The 19,037-nt window shown below is 43.8% G+C and overlaps 1 protein-coding gene across 1 annotated transcript in view; it reads right to left on the bottom strand.

The window, feature by feature from the left end:
• WDR74 (WD repeat domain 74) overlaps positions 1 to 19,037 on the bottom strand; it is a 97,902-nt gene that overhangs the window by 31,775 nt on the left and 47,090 nt on the right. Inside the window, exon 10 of the mRNA XM_044270604.1 lies at positions 4,827 to 4,883. Coding sequence (XP_044126539.1) covers positions 4,827 to 4,883 — 57 coding nt within the window. The remainder of the gene's footprint in view (positions 1 to 4,826; positions 4,884 to 19,037) is intronic.

Below are 19,037 nucleotides of genomic sequence, written 5' to 3'. Positions count from 1 at the left end.
CCTATGGATTAGATGTGTTTCAGAAAGACAAAGGCTGATATGGAAGACAGCATGCCGTTTGGTGGCGTGGCCCAATCCCCTTACATTCCAGGCAATAATTTTAAGAGTGTCCATCATAATACAATCTCCAAAAAAAAGCTGACCCAGTGCCGCCTGCCCCGAGGGAGCCACCACATATCTCAACAGTAGACATACATTGTGTCTCATTTCCCACTCAGTCCCTCCCCAACATTCCCATTAAGGCTACTTTCACACCTGCGTTCGATCGGATCCGTTCTGAACGGATCCGCTCATATTAATGCAGACCGTGGCTCCGTTCAGAACGGATCCGTCTGCATTAGAACTTAGAAAAATTTTCTAAGTCTGAAAGTAGCCTGAGCGGATCCGTTCCGACTTTACATTGAAAGTCAATGGGGGACTGATCCGCTTGAAGATTGAGCCATATGGTGTCATCTTCAAGCGGATCCGTCCCCATTGACTTACATTATAAAAGTCGGAACGGATCCGCTTGCCTCTGCACGGCCAGGCGGACACCCGAACGCTGCTTGCAGCATTCAGGTGTCCGCTCACTGAGCGGAGCGGAGGCTGAGCGCTGGCAGGCGGATGCATTCTCAGTGGATCCGCCTCCACTGAGAATGCATTAGGGCCAGACGGCTGCGTTCAGGGCCGCTCGTGAGCCCCTTCAAACGGAGCTCACGAGCGGACACCTGAACGCAGGTGTGAAAGGAGCCTAACAAAGCAGACATAACCCCCTACACTGATCCGTAAATACAGGCAGAGACTGCTACGGTTAACAAAAACATCTGTCTTGACAGTGCTGTGTCAGCGCTAGGGCCTGGCGCGTTCATAATGCCCACTACATTTCAGAAACTGAAAACCAAAAGAAAAGAAAGTTCTCCTCCGCAACATGGCAGTTAATCATCTAGTAGTTCAGTAAAGAGCTAACATATAATTGGCTTAACTGGTAAAATGTTGGATGCTGCTTAAATACAGAGTTCACTGTGTCTTCAGCTGTTGCCACGTAGCTCTATTATGTACCATCCAGCCATTGACACGCTTCCACAGGGTTTTCAAACAGGTGTGCTGTGCTGCCCGCCACCACTCGCAGTTTAGCGGGATATATAATTGAATAAGGCAGTTATAAAGCTCTCAACCGCTTTTTTGACAACCAGGAAATGCGCTCTCAGTTTTTGGACTTCCGCAGAGAAATCCGGAAATAAGGATACTTGATTCCCGTTTACACTTAGGTCTGCACAATCTCTTGCACCTTTCAGGATGGCATCCCGATCTCTGAAATGTAGCACTTTGATCAAGAGGGGCCTCGGTGGCGCACCTGAAGATGGAGGGCGGAATGGCACACGATGTGCCCTTTCAATAGCAAGTGGAGACAGTTTCTCTCTTCCAATTTTATCAGCAAGCCATTTTTCCAAAAATGCAACAGCATCAGTTCCTTCAGCATGCTCGGGCACACCAGTTATTCGGGCATTATTACGTCTCAGACGGTTTTCAAGGTCACAGACTTAGAAATGAGCAGTGAGACATAATGTATTACACGTTGCAGATCACATTTTACTGGCGGTAGCTGGTCTTCCACTGCACTCAGAAGACCCTCTAACTCACCAACTATCTCTTTGACTTGCCTCATATCTTGTCTTCCAAGAGAAATATTCTCCTTCAGTACCCCCCCCCCCCCCATATGCGTATTTAGTGAGGCTAGTGCCACCCCATACTGTGCTACCGCTTTCTACACAACCTTAATGGTTGGTTCTATATCAGAGCTGGCTCCCAGCTCCAGTATGGCACTGACCTACGTCTACACAGCTCTTAAAGAGCTCTCCAGAGTGTGTCCTGCGGCTCCACTTCGGACCAGTCGCTTGTTCAGTATCCATTGCTGGGAGTCTTGTGGATGGCAAACTTTTCCAGCTGCGCATACACCTCAGACATTTTAGCTGCGTGCGAGGCGCCATGTTTCTTAAGATCGCACTCCTTCACCTCCTTCTCCTTAGCTTTCTGGCGTGTCATAGGGACGTCAAAGGGTGCTAGACAGTGGAGGAAATCGGCTCCACACAAGCTGCCTCCAAGGTGTTCAGCTATGCAGTGGGCAAACTGATTTTTCAGGAGCTTCACACCGTGCGTCTGCCTACATGCCTGGTCAGTCCATGCCTCCCACGATATAAAGTTCTGATCAATAAATTGTTGGGTGTATAAATTGGTTTGGGCTACCATTAAATTTACAAAATCTTCAGAGAAGAATTAAAAAATGGGGGCAGCCACAAGGAGGCAGCCGCAGGAAAAGTCTCTCCAGAGACAGTAGTCACACAGGGGATCGCCAGATATACAATAGAGCCGGCGCCCGGCACTGGTGGGCGACGAAGGTGATGTCAGATGGTGGGTGGAGACTTGACTAAGGGAGGCGGAGCAAGGAGGAGGCAGGCCAGGAGCGAGAGGAAGTAATGTTTAGAAGAGGTCAGCGCACAATGTGCGCTGACCTCTGATGATGTCACAAAATACTGCGGTATTTAGGAAACTGCGATATCGCCGTTTTTTTTAATACCGCGGTATATCGTGATACCGGTATATCACCCAACCCTAGTCAGGGGGTGGGGTCCATGTGGGCTCGCTCTGGGGGGCCGCCTCCTCTGCTACCCTGGGCACCTTCTAGAGGGTCCTTCATCAGCGGATGATTATGAGGGGGTAGAGAAGTAGAGGAAAGTGGCATCCTATTCTCCCTCACTAGCAGACTCAGTATCGGAGGCAAGCATGGCGTAGGCCTCTTCAGCTGAGTATACTCGTTGGGATGGACGGGCCATTTTTATTTTATTGGGGTGTGACGTGTGAAATGTGTAAACCTTTAGTGTGAGGGGTGTGTATGTAGTGTTTTCACACGTAAAGGGGCTTGTAATAAATTTGAAATTAAATTTAGAAAAATGGTTGTAAAAAAAAAAATATATATTATTTCTGCACAAAAAAAAAAGTCTTTGCTGGACGCTACTGATTGGTGCGTTCATGCAAAAACCTAAACTTACACTAACTGAGAGAGATATATATATATATACACACACACACATATATATATATATATATATATATATATACACACACACACACACACACTCTATTGCAAGAACAATTATGTGAACCCTTTGGAATGATATGGATTTCTGCACAAATTGGTCATAAAATGCAATCTTATCTTTATCTAAGTCATCTGCTTAAACTAATAACACAAATTATTAAATGCTACCATGCTTTTATTGAACACACCATGTAAACATTCACAGTACAGTTGGAAAAAGTATGTGAACCCCTGGACTAATGACATCTCCAAGAGCTAATTGGAGTGAGGTGTCAGCCAACTGGAGTCCAATCAATGAGATGAGATTGGAGGTGTTGGTTACAGCTGCCCTATAAAAAACACACACCAGTTCTGTGTTTGCATTTCACGAGAAGCATTGCCTGATGTGAATGATGCCTCGCACAAAAAAGAGCTCTCAGAAGACCTACAATTAAGAATTGTTGACTTGCATAAAGCTGGAAAGGGTTATAAAACTATCTCCAAAAGCCTTGCTGTTCATCAGTCCATGGTAAGACAAATTGTCTATAAATGGAGAAAGTTCAGCACTGCTGCTACTCTCCCTAGGAGTGGCCGTCCTGTAAAGATGACTGCAGGAGCACAGCGCAGACTGCTCAATGAGGTGAAGAAGAATCCTAGAGAGTCAGCAAAAGACTTACAAAAGTCTCTGGCATATAGTAACATCCCTGTTAGCAAATCTACGATACGTAAAACACTAAACAAGAATGGATTTCATGGGAGGTTACCACAGAGGAAGCCACTGCTGTCCAAAAAAAACATTACTGTACGTTTACAGTTTGCACAAGAGCACCTGGATGTTCCACAGTAGTACTGGCAAAATATTCCACACAGATAAAACCAAAGCCGAGTTGTTTAGAAGAAACATTTCACACCAACATCAAAACCTCATCCCAACTGTGAAGTATGGTGGTGGGGGCATCATGGTTTAGGGCTTCTTTGCTGCGTCAGGGCATGGACGGATTGCCATCATCGAAGGAAACATGAATTCCCAGGTTTATCAAGACATTTTGCAGGAGAACTTAAGGCCATCTGTCCACCAACTGAAGCTGAACAGAAGATGGGTGTTGCAACAGGACAACGACCCAAAGCATAGAAGTAAATCAACAACAGAATAAATATATATATATATATATATATATATATATATATATATATATATACATACACACACATATATACACACACACATATACATACACCCCCCCATATATACACTATACCCCCTAACACCATGTTAGGGGGGAGTTCTGGGGGGTGGGGTGACAAAATGGAGCTTTGCTTGTGTTGGCAAAAATCCTTGCACCGGCCCTGAGAAGAATGCATTGAAGTGAAAGCAGTGAGACTATGGAACTCTCTGCTTGAGTAGGTGGCAATGGTGAATTCACTAAAAGAGTTCAAGAGGGGCCTGGATGTATTTATGAAGTGTAATATTAGAGGCTATAGTTACTAGATTTCTGGAGAAGGGTTGTGGATCCAGGGAGTTGACTGCCCGATTGGAGTCAGGAAGGAATCTTTTCCTCCTAAAATGAGGAAACATGGCATTTTTGCCTTCCTCTGGATCAACATTGCAGGATAACAGGCTGAACTGGATGGATGTGGTTTTTTTTCACCCTGTGTTACTATGTATGTTACAATGCATGTCCTGTACACAAGAAATGTACGGCTCTATGTAAAATCAAAAAACAGTCTCCCTTTATTAATTCACTCAATATGCGCGAACTAAAACGCTCACCTCCCACTTTTCTTGTGACGTTAACAGTAGACAGTTTAGCCTCGACTTTAAATATACCTAATAAAATAAAAAGAAAAAAGTGCTGTAAGTTTTGAGAAATTAAAAATACATCCAAGCTGTAGGTTTTATTTTAAACATTTCAATAAATTCAAAAGGTCATTGTCTTTTCACAATTTGAGTAAACAAAACTGCTAATGTTAAGTCAAGCTCCCATTATCTGTAGCATAAAAAAAGTGTACAATAAAAGAAAGCAGAAATATATTACAGTATTATTCGCTTTATAATACAAAAGTGGGGGAAAATAACAGTGCGCTTTATAAAGAGAATGCTGCCATTTTTACTCTGGTGGCGCCGATAAATCGCAGGCCCCTATGCTGCACAGCGAAGCCTGCGATGTATCAGCGGGGAGGGAGGAGGCCAGAAACTAGTGTTGGAATCGCGGCGGGTCCCGATGCAGTCACTGTACTCTATTAGGCTACTTTCACACTAGCAGCAGGACTGATCCAACAGGCTGTTCACCCTGTCTGATCCAACAGGCTGTTCACCCTGTCTGATCCGTCCTGCCACCGGACCGTCCCCATTGACTATAATGGGGATGGGGCAGAGCTCCGGCGCAGCACAGCAGTGCACGGTGAAAGGCCGCCGGACTAAAAGTACTGCATGTCCAACTTTTTAGTCGCCGAAATAGCGGCAGGACAGATCCGACAGGGTGAACTGCCTGTCGGATCAGTCCTGCCACTAGTGTGAAAGTACCCTTACACCGGGCTCACAGCAGTCTTTATATGTAAAGTGTAGTCATGGGAGCGTTGTTAAAGTATAGCAAACCTCTACAGTAGCGCAATCCTCTGTAGTACTCATTATCAAACTACCATAGCAAGCAGGCTGGCTGAGTAAAGTCAGTCACTCCCTCACGCGCTTGCTTCATTAATAAAGTGGGAGGAGCAGGCGTGTGACAGTGAGTGCCGGTATGCTGCCGGCCTACCTGCTACGGCAGTTTGATGTATTCTGAGTACTACAGAGGATTGTGACACTTTAACAAAGCTCCCATGACTACACTTTACATGCAAAGACTGCTGTGAGCGGGGCCCGGTGTAAGAGTACCGGGCCCCACCACGATTCCAACAGCAGTTGCGGGCCTCCATAACCTGTATTGGGGTCACTATTTACACAGGGACACTGTTATTGTGTGTGGGGGGAAGGGATATCTGTGGATGACACATATATAGCATAAGATGCTATATATGGGTCATCCACAGATCGCACACCCCCCCCATTACAGTGCATCAGCCACAGATCCCCCCCCCCCAAGTGTCATCCATAGACTACCATTAGTTCAAAACCCACCAAATGCACACCTTTTGGTTCAAAATTTTTGCTTTCCTATTTTCCTCCTCAAAAACCTAGGTGCTTCTTATAAAGCGAAAAATTTGGTAATCCCTTAGTGCCCAGTCTATTTTGGGCCTTATTGACCAAGCCATTTTTTTTTTTTTATAGTCCTTCAATTATAGTCATTCAAGGAGCTACAATTTTTTTTATTTTTCTGTCCATGTAGATGAATGATGGCATTTTTTTGTGCAGGACAGGTTGTAGTTTTTATTAACTTTTTGGGGCGTGATGGGAAAGAAGTTTTTGCGGCATTTTTCACCTTAAATATAGTTTTCACGTTCTACTACTTTAGCACAATAAAAAAAGAAATATATATATATATATATATATATATATATATATATATATATATATATATATATATATATGTACATACATATACACACACACACACATAGTACAGACCAAAAGTTTGGACACCTTCTCAAAGAGTTTTCTTTATTTTCATGACTATGAAAATTGTAGATTCACACTGAAGGCATCAAAACTATGAATTAACACATGTGGAATTATATACATAACAAACAAGTGTGAAACAACTGAAAATATGTCATATTCTAGGTTCTTCAAAGTAGCCACCTTTTGCTTTGATTACTGCTTTGCACACTCTTGGCATTCTCTTGATGAGCTTCAAGAGGTAGTCACCTTAAATGATTTTCACTTCACAGGTGTGCCCTGTCAGGTTTAATAAGTGGGATTTCTTGCCTTATAAATGGGGTTGGGACCATCAGTTGCGTTGTGGAGAAGTCAGGTGTATGCACAGCTGATAGTCCTACTGAATAGACTGTTAGAATTTGTATTATGGCAAGAAAAAGCCGCTAAGGAAAGAAAAACGAGTGGCCATCATTACTTTAAGAAATGAAGGTCAGTCAGTCTGAAAAATTGGGAAAACTTTGAAAGTGTCCCCAAGTGCATTCACAAAAACCATCAAGCGCTACAAAGAAACTGGCTCACATGCGGACCGCCCCAGGAAAGGAAGACTAAGGGTCCATTCACACATCCGTTGTTTCTTTCCTGATCTGTTCAGTTTTTTTTCGGAACAGATCTGGACCCATTTATTTTCAATGGGTCCTTAAAAAAAAAAAAAAGGGAAAAAAAATCTGACATTGTGCTGCCCGATTTTTTTTAGGACCCATATGAAAATGAATGGGTCCAGATCTGTTCCACAAAAAACTGAACAGATCAGGAAAGAAACAGACGTGTGAATGGACCCTAAGAGTCACCTCTGCTGCGGAGGATAAGTTCATCCGAGTCACCAGCCTCAGAAATCGCAGGTTAACAGCAGCTCAGATTAGAGACCAGGTCAATGCCACACAGAGTTCTAGCAGCAGACACCTCTAGAACAACTGTTAAGAGGAGACTGTGTGAATCAGGCCTTCATGGTAGAATATCTGCTAGGAAACCACTGCAAAGCCTCCCAATTCTCAATTGAACTCATGAGGAATGCTCCTGTTGCTCTGCCTATTAAGGAGTCCGCTTTTGCACTGCCTTATACCCCTTGGCGCAATACCTTACCTACTTGAATATTCTAAATATAAAATAGCACTGACACGTTAGCGGAATATTTCTGAGAAAACTATGGCTCAGTATCTAACCCCCTTCTCTTTATGGAATGCACATAAAGCGTTCATAAGAGGAATATTTATCAAAATAGATGACTATATGAAAAAATGCAACACTGCGCGCTATAGTACAAATAAATAGACAGCCAAAAACTACACAGAACGCCTTCCTCCGGGGGCGGAGCCTGGACTGAGAGCATGGTGGACGTGTGTTAGCTCGCTCCACCACACTAGGCCCGTGCATAGCTCATACCTTGGCTGTAACTGCTACCAGGATGGTCAAATCCGGCAAGGATAAAGCCAAAGACCTGAGAGAACCCGCGAAACCAGAGTTGAAGAGCGCTGACATGGAGAAGTTTCTCAGTAAAGCAGCCGCCTCGGCGGGAGACCGCGCGCGCAAGATGGCGCCTGAGCGCCGGAGAGACCAGTCTCTTGAATCGGATGCAGGCAGTGTCTCTGACCCTGCGGTGGCTAGCGGTAATGGGGCACAAGACCGTATCACAAAGCGCTTTCTCAAGCAAGCGCTATCCCATGCTATAACCCCAGTGATGAAAGAACTGGCAGATATAAAAGGCGACCTGAAACAGATGGGGCACAGGGTCGAGGTCTTGGAACACAATCAAGCCGACATGGTTGCCTTCAGCTCTCACCTGGAGAAACGAACTGCCTTACAGGCCGAATCTATTAAACACGGCCTTTACCCTCTTGGAAGACCAAGAGAACCGCAGCCGGAGGAGGAATGTTAGGATCCGAGGAGTCACTGAAGCTGTCTTACCTGACCAGATTTTGGCTGCAGTTTCCTCCATTTTCTCGGATCTCCTGGGAGAGGACAGAGCGGCTAAGATAGTAGTCGAGAGAGCCCACAGGGCCCTGAGACCGGTGCCTAAACCGAACAACCCCCCCCAGGGACATTGTATGCGGTTTGTTAAATTACCTGGACACTGTGGCTTTGCTTAAAGAGGCAAGGAGCCGCTCTGATTTGCAACATGGCGGTGAACGGATCCAGCTATTCCAGGATATCTCGCCAGCTACCCTCAACAAGAGGAGATTGCTACGTCCTCTAACAGACCACCTGAAGGCCAACAACATCATGTACAGGTGGCTGTTTCCGTTTGGCCTGGCTTTTTCCAGTAATGGCCGGAGGTGCATAATCAAGAACCCGTCCGACTTGCCAGCTGCTTGGCTCATCCTCCAGATCGCGGCTATTGAGATACCATCTTGGCTCCAGATCGATACTTCGGAAGAGTTGCTGCCGGACTTACCTGACCCGGGATCCTGGTCGCAGCCGAAAAAGAAGAAATCCTCCAGCCGGGACATTGCTAACACGTGAGAGGTCTCAGCATAGACTAGCACTATAGGTGCTGGTATGGCGCTTTATGTGGCCCCCAGTTGGTAGTCGCTTGTTTCTGCGACGAGAGTGTTTACTTGTAGCGGGTCTTACCTGTTTGATTGATGCAATAATGTGATGGGGAGTTCTGACCCATCATGTGAGTTTGCTTTAACCGAGAGTGGATTCACAGGGCAGGCAGTAGGGTATGAGCAATGGCTCCATCACACCACCCTGTGCTTCCATATCGGGTATGATATATATGTTACATTGCCTACATATGTTATTATCTACTTGCCATGTGTTCTCTGATTTACGGTTTGAATGTGCCTGTGAGGCACAGGCCTGATGGACCTCCTCCAGGCCCATATGTTGTTCTCCGTTTTGCTTCGTCTGATTACCCCCACTCCCAGACGAGGCCTAGGTATAGGAGTGTATTTCTATTTGTGGGCTTGCTTCTATTGCCCCTTGTCAGTTTGCCAACACTCCATACTGCCATTCAGTTTTGGTAGTTCACTGATGTGGATCTTATGTTTTTGTGTGTTTTGTACCCCCCCCTCTTGTCCTTGTCTCCTTGGCTTTTCCGTCCCCTCTCTCCTTACCCCCCCTTTTCCCTCCCCCCACTCTCAACGCAGCACAGGGTTGTGTATCGCCGGGTTGGGCTCTAGAAACCTAACACTATGACTCAAGTAATCTGTACTTCTTTTAATGTTAGAGGCATGAATACACCACAGAAGCGCTCACAGGTTTGCAGATTGTTGCGTCAGTCTAAAACGGACGTATGCTTTTTGCAGGAAACTCATTTTAAGGTGGGCCGTATTCCCTGCATGACGAGACTTCACTTTAAAATGTGGTTTCATAGCAGCTTTGAAAAGTCATCCAGAGGAGTGAGCATTGCTATTGCTAATACCATACCATTTTCGCATATTTTGACGCAGGCGGACCCGGAGGGGCGATTCCTGTTTGTGAAGGGCAAGATAGGGTCAGATATTGTTACCCTAGTGAATCTATATGCCCCCAATAGAGGTCAAGGGCTTTGGCTCAAGAAGACGCTATCTAAACTTGATACCTTTGCTGAAGGGGTCAGAATTGTGGGAGGGGACATTAACTTAGCCCTGTCGCCAGCGCTAGATACTTCGTCTGGTTTGTCCAGTCATTCTCAACGCTCTCTGGGAGGTGTCTATGGTACGCTGAAGAGAACTGGCCTAGTGGATGTTTGGAGGCTATTTCACCCCACGGCTAAAGATTTCACGTTCTTCTCGGCCGTGCATGGCACCTTTCAGAGGCTTGATTACATGTTTGTTTCTGAACAGCACCTAGAGCTAGTACATTCAGCTAATATAGGCCCAGTGACTGTTTCTGATCATGCACCGGTGTCGGTTTCTATATGCCTTACTGGCCTTACTGGCGCTTAAACGAAACCCTTCTAGATACGGACGCCGATTGTAAGTCATTACTTCAGAAACTCACTTTGTTTTTTCAGGAGAATTCCCCGGAGGACACCTCCATGATGACAGTCTGGGAGACGCACAAAGCTGTAATCCGGGGCGAGCTCATTTCTCTAGGCTGTAAGATCAAACGTGATAGGCAAAAACAACTGCAATCCTTATTGTCCCAGATCACTAGCTTAGAATCCCTTCGTAAGCGGGCTCAGACCTTGCGGGTCCAGGAGGACCTCACGCTCTTGAGGGGTCAGTTAAAAGACTTGCTTAATGTGCAGTCTGCAAAGGCGTATCAGTACGCTAAGGTGAAAATGTATGCTCACGGAGATAGGGGCTCGAAATATATGTCCCGCCTCATTAAACAACGTACAGATGCCGCGTATATACAGGGGATAAAGAATTCGGCTGGTGACAGGGTGACTAAAACGGTGGAGATAGCGGCAGCCTTTAAAGATTTTTATGCCCAGCTTTATAATTTAAGGGGTAGTGAATTGGCAACGGGGGAAGGGAGGCTTAAGATGATGGATGACTTTTTAAACTCGCTACATCTCCCAACTATTAAGGCTGGGGATTGTGCTTCACTCCTTCAGCCTATCACGGAAAAGGAACTCAGGGTAATTATAAATTCCATGCCATTAAGAAAAAGTCCGGGTCCAGACGGATTTCCTATAGGCTACTATAAGAAGTTCCTCCCTGTGCTCCTTCCTCATATGACTAAATGGTGTGGCTCATTGCTTGCCGGGGGCTCTCTGCATTCCCAGTCCCTTGAAGCTATTATAACCATACTGCCGAAAGAAGGTAAGGACTTGGAGCAATGTGGGAGCTATAGGCCGATATCCTTACTGAATGTGGACGTCAAGGTATGGGCAAAAGTTCTAGCTTCCAGATTGAGCCGACTCCTGCCCGAATTAATACATCCTGAACAGGCTGGCTTTGTTTCGGGGCGTGAAGGCAACCACAACTCATGTAGAATCTTATCAGCCATGGCTTATGCTAAAAAGTGTTCTCAGCCCTTAGTATTCCTTAGTGTTGACGCTGAAAAAGCATTTGACCGGGTGGACTGGATGTTTATGCAGAGAGCCCTCGGCCGCTTTGGCATTCCTACAGCATTTATTCAGGCGATCATGTCACTATATTCTTCACCCGGAGCCAGAGTGAGGGTGAACGGCTCTCTTTCAGCTGCGTTCTCCATTACTAATGGAACCCGCCAGGGGTGTCCGTTGTCGCCTTCGCTCTTCATATTGGTGATGGAGACGTTAATCCAGGCGATTAGGGAACATCCTAATATTCAGGGATTGAAGTTGCCAGACCCACTGCCCCAACAGCACACTGCTGCCTTTGCGGACGATCTGTTGATCTTCGTCACCAATCCTTTGGAAGCATTCCCGCATCTGTTAGACGTATTTGATAAGTTTGGTGTGCTCTCTAATTTTAAAGTGAACTGCACTAAATCCGAAGCCATGAATGTTTCGGCTCATTCTTCAGTTGTTACCAAACTTCAGGGTCTTACCCCCTTTAAGTGGCAACCGTCATACCTTACTTATCTGGGAGTCAAAATTCCCCGGGAACTTGGTAATACTTACAAGATTAACTTTCCCCCTATGGTAACTAAGCTTCAAAGTCAGCTGGCATCCCTGGCGGTCCCAAATATCTCCTGGATGGGTCGTAAGAACCTTCTTAAGACCTTTATCATGCCCCAACTATTATAAGTCTTACAGATGCTCCCTATTTTTATTCCCAAGAGTTTCTTTCAGCAAATTAAGTCCTCCTTTTCGAAGTTCCTATGGAATAAGAAAAGAGCAAGATTACCCTATGCTACATTGTCGATGAGGAAGGAGCACGGCGGATTCGGGCTTCCAGACCCATATGTGTATTACAAGGCAATAATTATGAGATGGTGGCTCCAACTTCACTCCAAAACTCAGCACATTTACGGAGTGGATATGGATCTTGTTTCTGTTACTCCTCCTCAATTGGCAGGTCTTTGGGGTCTGCAGATGACTATACCTCCCTTCACTAACCCGATACTTCAGGGAATAATAGCTATGGTAAGATCAGTGGCTAAGGATAGGGATGTCTTAGGTTCCCCCTCACCTTTAATGCCAGCCTCACTGATCCCGTTCCTGTTAAGACCACTATCCCTAGCTGTGCCTCAGATCTGGAGTAAGTTCAGTGGACAGACTTGGGCTAGTTTTTATGCAGACTTGGTTCATAAGGAGGGGGTGCCTCAGCCACCAGATGTGGACAGGCTCTCGTCAATTTTTTTTAGATAGGGCAGAACTGCTATCAGCTTGTAGGATCCTGCATTCTAAAAATGTGAGGGCTGGGGATTTGACTTGGTTTGAGAAAATCTTGGACAAACCTGACTTGCCCAAGAAGTTGGTCTCATTCCTTTACAACTCTTTTTTAACAGGGCAAAGTAAGGGTACACCTGCATACATAGCGCAATGGTCAAAGGAATTAGGTAGATCATTTACAGAGAGATATAATACGGATGCATTCGTGTTCACATGGGTTCTCCCGTTGTGTCAGAATCCAGGAGCATTCTTATAAGGTTCTAACACGCTGGTACAGAACCCCGCAATATTTGTATTCAATTGGTCTTGCACCGACTGGGAACTGCTGGCGATGTGGTGAAGACCCAGGCACGTTGAGCCACATCTTCTGGTCCTGTCCTAGAATTGCTGAGTTTTGGCGTAAAGTAGCTGTGGAGATTGAAGAGATCACGGGCAAACGATTGCTGTTGTCTCCTGAGTCCATCTTGCTCTGGCTCCCCCAATGAATCCTGGTGCCCGGGCAAGAGGGACCTTGCGACGCAGCTGATTCAAGCAGCTAGACTACTCATTCCTCTTAAGTGGTTAGACACTAACCCCCCGACGTTAGACATGTGGATTGACAAGGTAGACCAAATCTACAGATTAGAGGAACTAGTGAGTTGGGAATTGCGGAAACACCAGGGATTTCTGAAGTTCTGGGCTCCTTGGAAACAGTATAAGACCCAATTCTCTCCGGTGGGTTAGTGCAATGTATTCATGTTCTCTAGAGTCTGCAGTTATATTGCATACGCCTGACGAGCTTTAGTGATGTAAATAGTCACAACCTTGGACCTTTTACCATCAGCGTCTATCCTCCCTCCCTACCTTCCTTCCCCTATTTACGTTGGTCTCTGAGGCACGTGTTGCACGGCTTCTATATTTAAGATGATGTATGTACCTTGATTAATGTGTACTGTACTGTTATGGGATGTTTTATGTCTCAAGTCGCGTGTGGACTGTATGTATATTTTATGTATGTTCACCGCCTATGCCGGCGGTCAGTGTTGTTCATACAAATGGAACTTATACCTTGATGCGACACTATGCTTGTTTTACTTTCAATAAAAAAAAAATTGAAAGAACGCCTTCCTCCTTATCACGCAATTGCACAGAAACGCTACAAACATATCTCTGTGTCCAGGTCCTACCTTAACTCAGGTGTGTCTGTTGCGATACAGTGTTCTGCGACGGTCCACGTGTCTTTTCTGTATATGGTACAGAGCAGGGGGAACAGATCCAGGGAGGGTGGCTGTAGCATAGGCTGTATAGTAATATTAAAGTATTGGGAATTCGCCCCGGCCGGTGGCAGAATATACCCGTTACCTGTTATGCTGACGCTCACGTCTGAGTGGGTGACGTCACCGCAGGTGAGCTACGGATAGCAGTAGGGATCAAACTTCCTACGCGTTTCGAGTACAAACTGTACTCTTAATCAGGGAATGTTACACTCACTGCGTTAGACAGCATGGACTATAAATGACAAGAACTATCTCTCCCTCCCGTGTCTCCGTAATTACTATTCAAAACCAAATAATTCAATTTCTGAGTTTAAGCCCTTTGGCAACATTGTGTCTAGATTAAATATCCATTCTGTCTCTTTTTTTGATTGCTTCTTTATATAGTCTCCACCCCGAGCATCCATTTCCACCTTTTCTATACCCATAAAAGACATACCTTCTAATTGTCCTCTATGTACCTCCGTAAAATGCCTAGATAAGGGATGTCCTATAGATTTTTTCTTTATATTGTTCATATGTTCACTAATACGTTTTTTTAAATTTCTCTTAGTACGTCCAATGTAAAGTTTATCACAGGGGCATTTGATGGCATAAATTACCCCTTCTGTATTACAGGAGATATGTCCCCTTATCTTTTGTTCAAAGCTGCCCTCATGGTTTTTTTATGTGCTGTATTTTAGCTGTATTTTTTGCTGTACTTCTGCATGGGGCACATCTTTTACAGGGAAAGAAGCCTTGTGGGAGATTTCCTTTAATATTGATCTTTTTACCCAATATTCCTGCTCCTTTACTAGTTGAAGCAATCTTACTGCCTATGTTGGTTGCCCTTTTATATATGAAGACTGGTGTTGCTGGTATGAGATTACCTACAATTTTGTCTTCTTTGGAACTACTGCGCCAACTTCAATCATTAGAGACATTAAATAAAGCCAACCCCTCAGTGCAATATGCAGAACAACTTCAGGCTTTGAGACTCCAATTAAAAGATTGCCTGTTATACCTGCACAAAAAACACTTAAAGACCCTTAATGCTTCCTATTATTCACAAAATAATAAAGCAGGAAAACTGCTGGCCCACAGACTAAAAGCTAGATCCTTCAAGTCTAAAATCCCATTCCTTAACCCCTTAAGGGCTATTTCACCTTAAGGACTTGGCCATTTTTTACAAATCTGACCAGTGTCACTTTAAGTGCTCATAACTTTAAAACACTTTGACTTATCCAGGCCGTTCTGAGATTGTTTTTTCGTCACATATTGTACTTCATGGCACTGGTAAAATGAAGTAAAAAAAAAAAATTTTTTGCATAAAAAAATACCAAACTTACCAAAAATTTGGAAAAATTTGCAAATTTCAAAGTTTGTTTCTCTACTTCTGTAATACATTGTAATAACCCCAAAAATTGTGATGACTTTACATTCCCCATATGTCTACTTCATGTTTGAATTATTTCAGGAATGATATTTTATTTTTTGGGGATGTTACAAGGCTTAGAAGTTTAGAAGCAAATCTTGAAATTTTTCAGAAATTTTCAAAAACCCAATTTTTAGGGACCACTATAGGTCTGAAGTCACTTTGCGAGGCTTACATAATAGAAACTGCCCAAAAATGACCCCATTCTATAAACTACACCTCTCAAGGTATTCACTAACAAAGCAAGGGTTAACAGCCAAACAAGACTATCTATTGTCCTGACTCTGCTGTTTACAGAAACACCCCATATGTAGCCGTAAACTACTATACGGGCACACAGTAGGGCGTAGAGGGAAAGGTGTGCCGTATGGTTTTTGGAAGCCAGATTTTGCTGGACTGTTTTTTTGACACCATGTCCCATTTGAAGCCCCCCTGATGCACCCCTAGAGTAGAAATTCCAAAAAAAGTTACCCAATTTTAGAAACTACGGGATAGGGTGGCAGTTTTGTCGGTACTAGTTTAGGGTACATATGATTTTTGGCTGCTCTATATTACACTTTTTGTGCGGCAAGGTAAAAAGAAAATAGCTTTTTTGGCACTTAAATTTTTTTATTTACAACATTCAGGTTAGATCATGTGGTAATTTTTTAGAGCAGGTTGTCACGGACGCGGTGATACCTAATATGTATACAATTTTTTTTATTTAAAGTTTTATACAATGACTTCATTTTTAAAACCAAAAAAATGTTTTAATGTCTCCATAGTCTAAGAGCCATAGTTTTTTCAGTTTTTGGGCGTAGGGTCTCATTTTTTTGCGGGATGAGATGACTGTTTGATTGGCACTATTTTGGGGTGCATATGACTTTGATCGCTTGCTATTACACTTTGTGACGTAAGATGACAAAAAATGGCGCTTTTTTTTTTACACCTTTTTTTATTTTTAACGGTAGTCACCTGAGGGGTTAGGTCATGTGATATTTTTATAGAGCCGGTCGATACGGACGCAGCGATACCCAATATGTATATATTTTCTTTATTTATTCAAGTTTTACACAATGATTTCATTTTTGAAACAAAATAAATCATGTTTTAGTGTTTCCATAGTCTAAGAGCCATAGTTTTTTTTTTCAGTTTTTGGGCGATTATCTTGGGTAGGGTATGATTTTTGCGGGATGAGATGACGGTTTGATTGGTACTATTTTGGCGTACATGCAACCTTTTTGATCACTTTTATTACCTTTGTGGGGAAGTAACGTGGGCAAAATTTCAATTTCCTCATAGTTTTTTTTTTATGGCGTTCACCGTGCGGGGAAAGTAACATGACCGTTTTATAGATCAGGACGTTACGGACGCGGCATTTTTAATCAGTGATAAAATGTGTTTTTTGATTTTTACATTTTTTGACCCAGACCCACTTGGTTCTTGAAGATCCAGTGGGTCTGATGTCTGTATCATACAGTAAACTATATAGTGTACTGCACTGTATTTCATTCACACTGTCTGAACAGATCTATGCCTTTAGCACAGATCTGTTCAGCACCATGGACAGCAGGATGCCTGAGAAGGCGTCCTGTTGCCATGGGAACCTTCCCTGTCTGCTCAGTTGTGGCCACAACTTCTCAGACGGGGAAGGTTAAGGACGGGGGCTGTCTGGGGGCTCTCTCCCTCTCCATCGGGGGGCTGCAAAGGCACAGCAGCCCCCCCCCCCGATGGGAGAGGGAGGGAGCACCCTCTTACTGTTAACTTTTTCCATACAGCGGTACGTACGGACCGCGGTATGGAATGGGTTAAACGGCTGACATCACATCACCGATGTCAGCCGTTTATACCAGGGTGTCAGCAATGTGCCGACACCCTGGTATACCACTGCACACCAACGATTGTTCAAGGGGGCCCTGGTGGAAATACAGGTACGCCCTGGTGCCCCGGTACTTAAGGACATAGGGCGTACCTGTACGCCCTGTGTATTTCCGATCACAGCGGATTAACTCCTTCTATGCCGCAGCTTGGTCTTTGAGGGAGCCCATCGAGTCCCCGCGCTGCTGAGGCGGTGACTCGATGTCTCAGAAGGCAGCCCGATGCCGTGCAGAGACTGCCCAATGCCTTGCACGGCATCGGGAGCTGAGAAGATCCAGCGTCAGGCTGGGTCTCCTAGGCAACCTGTTTGTGTGCTATTGTAATGCATTGCAGATGGGATCAGACCCCCACAAGTGATCAGAAATAAAGCAAAGAAAAAAAAAAAAAAGTTTATAAAATAATAAAAGTAAAAAAAAAATAAAAATAGTACCAATCTAATAGTCACCTCATCCCGCAAAAAATGAGCCCCTACCTAAGCCAATCACTCAAAAAATAAACTATGGTTCAGAATATGGAGACAAACTTTTTTTTTTTGTTTCAGAAATGCTGGTATTGTGTAAAACTTAAGTAAATAAAAAAGTATACATATTAGGTATCGCCTACTCCGTAAGAACCTGCTCTATAAAAATATCACATGACCTAACCCCTCAGGTGAACACCGTAAAAAAAATAAAAAACTGTTTAAAAAATTATTTTGGTCACCTTAAATCACAAAAAGTGCAATAGCAAGCGATCAAAAAGTCATACGCACCCCAAAATAGTGCCAAACGGTCATCTCATCCCGAAAAAAAAATTAGCCCCTACACAAGACAGTCGCCCAAAAAATAAATAAAACTATGGCTTTCGAAAGGGAGACACTAAAGAATCTTTTTTTTTTTTTTGCTTTGTTATGTAAAACTGAAACAAAATAACACAAAAAAGTAGTCATATTTGGTATTGTCGCATCCGTGACAACCTGCTCTATAAAAATACGACATGATCTAACCTGTCTGAATTAGGAATGTTATAAATAAAAACTGTGCTAAAACAGCTCTTCGTTACCTTGCCTCACAAAAAAAGTGTAATATAGAGCAACCAAAAATCATATGTACCCTAAAATAGTACCAACAAAACTGCAACCCTATTCTGCAGTTTCCAAAATAGGGTCACTTTTTGGGAGTTTCTACTCTAGGGGTGCATCGGGGGGCTTCAAATGGGACATGGTGTAAAAAAAACCAGTCCAGCAAAATCTGCCTTTCAAACCCATATAGCATTCCTTTTCTTCTGCGCCCTGCCGTGTGCCTGTACAGCAGTTTACGACCACATATGGGGCATTTCTGTAAACAGAATCAGGGCCATAAATATTTGTTTGGTTGGCTGTCAACCCTTGCTTTGTAACTGGAAAAATGGATTTAAATGGAAAATCTGCCCAAAAAGTTAAATTTTTAAATGTTCTCTCTATTTTCCATTAATTCTTGTGGAACACCTAAAGGGTTAACAAAGTTTGCAAAATCAGTTTGAATACCTTGGAGGGGTGTAGTTTGTAAAATGGGGTAATTTTTGCGTGGTTTCTAAAGTTATCCAAACATGAAGTAGACATATGGGGACATTTAGAGGTATTACTATCCATTATAGAAGTTGAGAAATTTAAATTTTTTCCAAATTTCTGGTAAATTTGCCATTTTTTTTATAAA

Source organism: Bufo gargarizans, chromosome 10, assembly GCF_014858855.1.
Source record: "Bufo gargarizans isolate SCDJY-AF-19 chromosome 10, ASM1485885v1, whole genome shotgun sequence".
NCBI lineage: Eukaryota > Metazoa > Chordata > Amphibia > Anura > Bufonidae > Bufo > Bufo gargarizans.
The sequence above is the reverse complement of the archived record's forward strand: the minus strand, read 5'-3'. Positions and strand labels throughout refer to the sequence as shown.